This window comes from Oncorhynchus kisutch, unplaced genomic scaffold (genome assembly GCF_002021735.2).
Source record: "Oncorhynchus kisutch isolate 150728-3 unplaced genomic scaffold, Okis_V2 scaffold1333, whole genome shotgun sequence".
Lineage (NCBI taxonomy): Eukaryota > Metazoa > Chordata > Actinopteri > Salmoniformes > Salmonidae > Oncorhynchus > Oncorhynchus kisutch.
Genome location: NW_022263278.1, coordinates 60,001 through 66,937, shown reverse-complemented (window position 1 = coordinate 66,937; position 6,937 = coordinate 60,001). Strand labels below are relative to the sequence as shown.

Genomic DNA, 6,937 nt, shown 5'->3' with positions numbered 1-6,937 from the left:
ATCCTGAGACAAGGCCGAGTATAGCCCACAAAGATCTCCGCCACGGCACACCCAAGGGGGAGCGCCAACCCGGACAGAAGATCACGTCAGTGACTCACAACCACTCAAGTGACGCACCCCTCCTAGGGACGGCATGGAAGATCACCAGTAAGCCAGTGATTCAGCCCCTGTAATGGGGTTAGAGGCAGAGAATCCCAGTGGAAGAGGGGAACCGGCCAGGCAGAGACAACAAGGGCTCGTTGCTCCAGAGCCTTTCCGTTCACCTTCACACTCCTGGGCCAGACTACACTACACTCATCATAGGACCTACTGAAGATATGAGTCTTCAATAAAGACTAAAAGGTTGAGAACGATTTTGCATCACTCAGGCAGACCATTCCATAAAAATGGAGCTCTATAGGAGAAAGCCCTGCCTCCAGCTGTTTGCTTAGAAATTCTAGGGACAGTAAGGTGGCCTGCGTCTTGTGACCGTACCGTACGTGTAGGTATGTACGGCAGGACCAAATCGCAAAGGTAGGTAGGAGCAAGCCCATGTAATGCTGGTTTGTAGGTTAGCAGTAGAACCTTGAAATCAGCCCTGGCCTTAACAGGAAGCCAGTGTAGAGAGGCTAGCACTGGAGTAATATGATCAAATAGTTTGGTTCTAGTCAAGATTCTAGCAGCCGTGTTTAGCACTAACTGAAGTAAGATCTTAACCAGGCTACACTTGTCCATGTAGCCTAATGTGGGTTTCCAATCTCTCCAAAAGAATGTGGTGATCGATGGTATCAAAAGCAGCACTAAGGTCTAGGAGTACGAGGACAGATGCAGAGCCTTGGTCTGACGCATAAAAGGTAATGTACCACCTTCACGAGTGCGTCTCAGTGCTATGGTGGGGTCTACAACCAGACTGAAGCGTTACGTATACATTGTTGTCTTCATGAGGCAGTGAGTTGCTGCGCAAAACAGTTTTTTCTAACTTTTTGAGAGGAATGGGAGATTTTTATATAGGCCGTTCACCTACTCTGCGTCTCACCAAAGACACGGCGGATTGGAACCAAAATCTCAATTTGGACTCCTCAGGACCAAAGGACAGATTTTCCCCGGTCTAATATCCATTGCTTGTGTTTCTTGGCCCAAGCAAGTCTCTTCTTATTATTGGTGTCCTTTAGTAGTGGTTTCTTTGCAGCAATTGACCATGAAGGCCTGATTCATGCAATACTTTCTGAACAGTTTGATGTTGAGATGTGTCTGTTTACTTGAACTCTGTGAAGCATTTATTTGGGCTGCAATATGAGGTGCAGTTAACTCTAATGAACTTATCCTCTGCAGCAGAGGTAACTCTGGGTCTTGATTTTGATTTTGATTTGATTTGATTTGGGTCTTCCTTACCTGTGGCGTTCCTTATGAGAGCCAGTTTCATCATAGCTCTTGATGGTTTTTGCGACTGCACTTGAAGAAACTTGAACAATTCATGACATTTTCCGCATTGACTGACCTTCATATCTTAAATGAATGATGGACTATCACTTCTCCTTGCTTATTTGAGCTGTTCTTGCTTGCCATAATATGAACTTGGTCTTTTACAAATCTTCTCTATACCACCCCTACCTTGTCACAACACAACTGATTGGCTCAAACACATTAAGAAGGAAACACATTCCACAAATTAACTTTTAACTGTTGATTGAAATGCATTCCAGGTGACTATCTCATGAAGATGGTTGAGAGAATGCCAACAGTGTGCAAAGCTGTCATCAAGGCAAACGGTGGCTACTTTGAAGAATCTAAAATCTTAAATATATTTTGATTTGTTTAGCACTTTTTTGGTTACTACATGTGTTATTTGATAGTGCTGATGTCTTCACTATTATTCTACATTGTAGAAAATAGTACAAATAAAGAAAACCCCTGGAATGAGTAGGTGTGTCCAAACCCCTGGAATGAGTAGGTGTGTCCAAACCTTTGACTGGTACTGTATTTCAGATTTGTTGAATATAATAACATCAGCTGAAACTGTATTAAGTGTGTGTTAAAGCAATCTATTCACTCTTTATGGTAGTAAGTTAAACTGGGATTCAAGTAAGTTTAAGTTGAGAAAAAAGAGGAAACCTACACACTGCTCTTGCTAGTATCACTGCTGTTATTACGCTTTATGTATCAGCCTTAAGGCCTTCTTTAGAGCTTTCGTGAGTGTTTTTCATTTGCACCCTTATGTAGACATTGCTCCACCCACATCCGTTCAATGCAGCGAATGGTGTTGAAGTCAAGGAAAACGAAACGTGTTACCAAATATAACAATGTGCATTTCAAAATGTGTACATAAAACCTATTCAACACGTCTGTAAAACCACATTTATAATACAAGTGAGTTGAATATACAATGCAGTGTTTCAAGTCAAACTGTTATGACTATAACATTCAGCTGGTTAGTCGTCTCTGTCTGGACTCAAATGAAGCATTATGCTTTTACTGTGAAGTGTGTTGTCTTTTCAAATGCACTTTAAATAAAGCTTGATTAGATTTAAATTGTCTTTGTTCCCAGCATCCCCTTGGATGGACTCGCGAAAAACGCCTAATAAGATCGACCTCTACGACGTCCGGCGGCGACCGTGGTGAGTGGAGACATTGATGCCTGTCTCGTTTGTCTCCTCGTTCTCCAACTCTCCTAGTGTTTCTCAGATTGAACATTACCTGCCCTGCTTGAACCTAGCTTTTTGGTCCCCATTTTAAACACTGTTTGAGAAACACACACACACACACACAAAGATGCATAACCCTGTTACTTTACAATTGACATTTAAAAGTCAGCCTGCTTTTGACAATGTTTTTTTTCTGTTGGTCTATTTGGTGGAATCATTAGACACGAGGTAAACGTCTCACGTGGTTTTTCACCACTGTATTTATTTGCTTGTTTGGTTACCAGGTACATCCAGGGGGCAGCGTCTCCAAAGGACATGCTGATCTTAGTGGATGCGTGAGTGACTCTCTTTTTGTGATTCATATTTACAGTCAGAATCCATTTCATGACCAGTCATAAAAACAAGTTCTGACTCCCCCCCACCACCAGCCTGTAATGAGCTTAGAGCTGCATCAGCACGGTCATGACTTGGAGAGACTGAGGAAATAGAATACGTCATGAAACTATAGCGAAACCATCATTTGTTTTGCTGTGAATGTACACTACCGTTCAAAAGTTTGGGGTCACTTAGAAATGTCCTTGTTTTTGAAAGAAAAGCCATTTTTTTGTCCAATAAATTAATATCAAATTGATCAGAAATGCAATGTAGACTATGTTAATGTTGTCATTATTTTTTTAATGTTTTTAATTTTTTTAAATGGAATATCTACATAGGCATACAGAGGCCCATTATCAGTAACCATCACTCCTGTGTTCCAACGGCACGTTGTGTTAGCTAATCCAAGTTTATCATTTTAAAAGGCTGAATGATCATTAGAAAACCCTTTTGCAATTATTTTAGCACAGCTGAAAACTGTTGTGCTGATTGAAGAAGCAATAAAACTGTCCTTCTTTAGACTAGTTGAGTATATGAAGCATCAGCATTTGTGGGTTTGTTTACAGGCTCAAAATGGCCAGAAACAAAGAACTTTCTTCTGAAACTCGTCAGTCCTATTCTTGTTCTGACAAATGAAGGCTATTCCATGAGAGAAATTGCCAAGAAACTGAAGATCTCGTACAACGCTGTGTACTACTCACTTCACAGAACAGCGCAAACTGGATCCAACCAGAATAGAAAGAGGAGTGGGAGGCACAATTGAGCAAGAGGACAAGTATATTAGATGTCTAGTTTGGGAAACAGACGCCTCACAAGTCCTCATTGGCAGATTCATTAAAAAGTACTCGCAAAACACCAGTCTCAACATCAACAGTGACGAGGCGACTCCGGGATGCTGGCCTTCTAGTTCTTTCAAAACAGTTTCTAAGTGATCCCAAACTTTTGAACTGTAGTTTACACTTAAGAATTCTCAACCACAATTACACTTTTGTTTACATTTTTATATTTTAGTAATCTTATTCAAAGTGAATTACAGTCATGGGTTAGTATTACACAGACCTTACACACAGGTTCTAAGACCCTGGTTCGATTCCAGGCTTTATCACAACCGGCCGTGATTGGGAGTCCCATATGGCAGCACACAATTGGCCCAGCATCATCTGGGTTTGGGTAGGCCATCATTGTAAATAAGAATTTGTTCTTAACTGACTTGCCTAGTTATATAAAGGTTAAATACATTTTTTTAAAGAAATGAAACAACATCAGATCAAGCTAATAAGTACACAATTTTCATTGTTTTGGACAAAAAAAATAAAACAATACGACAATAGGAATTGTCTGTTGAAAAATGGGGAAATCCTGTAGGTGTCGTAATGGAGTGCCTACATTTAGGAACTCACTTATTCGTTTCTTGTAAAACTAAAGTGACAGTGGTTGTGTAAGTGCTGCTACTACCTGTAGCCTGATACAAGGCAATTACAAGAGTCCCTATAAACTCCCACAATTACTCCCTGGGTATATGGCTATTTAATGTAAAGTACATCCGAAATCACGTGGAAACTTGGAAACGTAGAGCAAGACAGCCAGACTACTTTGTCTTAAAGCTGAAAGATGTCACTTTTTGAGGGACCCAACCCAAATTCACATAGTTATTGATCTGTCATTCTCATTGAAAGCAAGTCTAAGAAGCAGTACATCAACTTCAAAAAGCTGAAAATACAATATTTTGGGTTATGTGAAAGATATTTCACAGCGGTTTAGATGGTATAATGATTCTCTACACTAGACATGCTTGTTTTGTCACCTAAATAGAAATTAGGCAAACTATTACAATTTTAACAACCAGGAAATGGGGGAGCGATTTCTGCACAGTGCATCTTTAATCAAACCACTATATGTTATTGTATCAACTACACACTAGGCTATCAATGTCATGGTTATCTAGTTCTTCAGCAAATCCCTGCTGTATACTGTACATAACATACATAACGGTATCATCTCATTATGTGCTAATGAGAATTGCCTATAGGGAGTTTTTTGTTGTTGTCATGGAACAAAAACGATTTGTCTATATTAGATGGGTAAAGCCCCTGCACCCTGATTAATCGGCTGTGCCTGGAATGGAAAGGCTGGCACCGTGCCAGCACCCAAATGAGAACAATAAAAAATATATATAAGAAAAATCCATTTCGCCCCCTTAGCTCTTGACGCGAGGTAGATAATTGGCCCGATTGACAGGCTATTTCAACATCAAAGCCGTGCTGCTGCCGTCGTGGGGATGCCCGAGCAGAAGGAATATACAAGAAACAACCCTTCACTTCTCCTTTTTTCCGTTCTGTGCATTTTGTCTTTACCTGCAACCAATTAAACCATGTATTTATAAATAGACCATCTGCTCTCAACTTCTCTCACATCCAATTTTAACTTGAGTGGTGCTATGTTCAAGTGTAGGCCTATATCATTAAATGTCCAATTCTCGGCACCGCAACGACAACACAAAATGTCAGAGTTAGTGACTCACTCTATGCTAATGTTAGCCTTTCATGTAGCGTTAGCGTCGGCTAGATGAGGCATGGTGATAGCGCTTTAAGTCCATTGCTGGGTTAGCCTAATGACGCTAGCCACTTCCCCTCACATGTTTATCCTGATAGGCCTATATCTAGAGAGCCTATTAGTGTTAGCTAAAAGCCTAGTAGTCATGCAGCCTGTGGTTGTTTTAATGCCTTTGTCTCTGTATGTGTCCCAAATGGCACCCTATTCCCTATAGTGCACTACTTTTGACCAGAGTCCCATACGGCACTAGTCAAAAGTAGTGCACTGTATGGGGAATAGGGTAGCACACCATTTAGCACACGACTCATGTCTCCTACTTCATCACACTCAAAGTTAGTTTTATAGCTTCAGCCGTGGCAAATTTAAAGGGCAATGTCTTTCTGGGCCCCTGAATGCTAACAAGCTAGTTAGTGGTCTTATTGCATATGTAATGACGGCACCACACTTAGGCCTAGTGCTAAATATGAATTACAGTATGGTGGTGTTGGTTGAGTCAGATATATTTGTTGTTTAAGTGGTCTGATTCCCCTTGCTCATTACTCTGCTGCGGATATAGATGTGTTCATCAAGAGAAATACAACAACAGACTATTTTAGCTCTTGGCTGAAGGAAGCAATCCAGTTCAAGTTAAATCCAGAACAAACAAACACATATTTGTCTGGATAACACAGTCCTAGATGTGTAGCATCGGGTAATAACCTGCTCCTGTGGTACTTAATGCCCTTTCTCTCCTTCCTGTAGGTGTCTGAGTTAACGCTCAAACTGATCCACACCTCCAGACCAGACAATGACTGTTTTTCATGGTTATTTTCCCATTACATTATAGTAATAGGCACGTAATAAAAAACAGTCATAGGTATGTAATAACAGGTTATAATGTCTGTCCGTAGGAGTGGCAGTGTCTCTGGTCTCACCCTCAAGCTAATCCACACCTCTGTCAACGAGATGCTGGAGACCCTGTCTGACGATGACTACGTCAATGTGGTCTATGTGAGTATCCAAGGCAGTTGGCAGAACGTGGTCTTTACACATAGGCTATTTATCGGACGAATGGAATGACTGTGATCTTTACCCATTATAACATAGGACGAATGCAATGACTTTGTGCTAGTCGTTATTGTGTTTGAGGAATGGGTTCTTGGAATGAAAAGCCAACTGACATTTACTCTTGAGGTGCTGACCTGTTGCACCCTCTACAACCACTGTGATTATTATTTGACCCTGCTGGTCATCTATGAACGTTTGTGTGTGTGTGCCTATAGTTCTGTGTGTTCAGTGTGCCCGTGTGTGTGTGCCTATAGTTCTGTGTGTTCAGTGTGCCCGTGTGTGTGTGCCTATAGTTCTGTGTGTTCAGTGTGTGTGTGCCTATAGTTCTATGTGTTCAGTGT

General features: G+C 41.0%; 1 protein-coding gene across 4 annotated transcripts in view; it reads left to right on the top strand.

The window, feature by feature from the left end:
• Positions 1 to 2,523: 2,523 nt before the first annotated feature.
• The window catches only part of LOC109879069 (voltage-dependent calcium channel subunit alpha-2/delta-1-like), a 60,705-nt gene continuing 56,291 nt past the window's right edge, over positions 2,524 to 6,937 (top strand). For all 4 annotated transcript variants that reach the window (XM_031818316.1, XM_031818315.1, XM_031818314.1 and 1 more), the window contains exons 1-3: positions 2,524 to 2,594; positions 2,906 to 2,956; positions 6,440 to 6,539. In XM_031818316.1, coding sequence (XP_031674176.1) covers positions 2,536 to 2,594; positions 2,906 to 2,956; positions 6,440 to 6,539 — 210 coding nt within the window. In that variant the 5' untranslated portion in view covers positions 2,524 to 2,535. The remainder of the gene's footprint in view (positions 2,595 to 2,905; positions 2,957 to 6,439; positions 6,540 to 6,937) is intronic.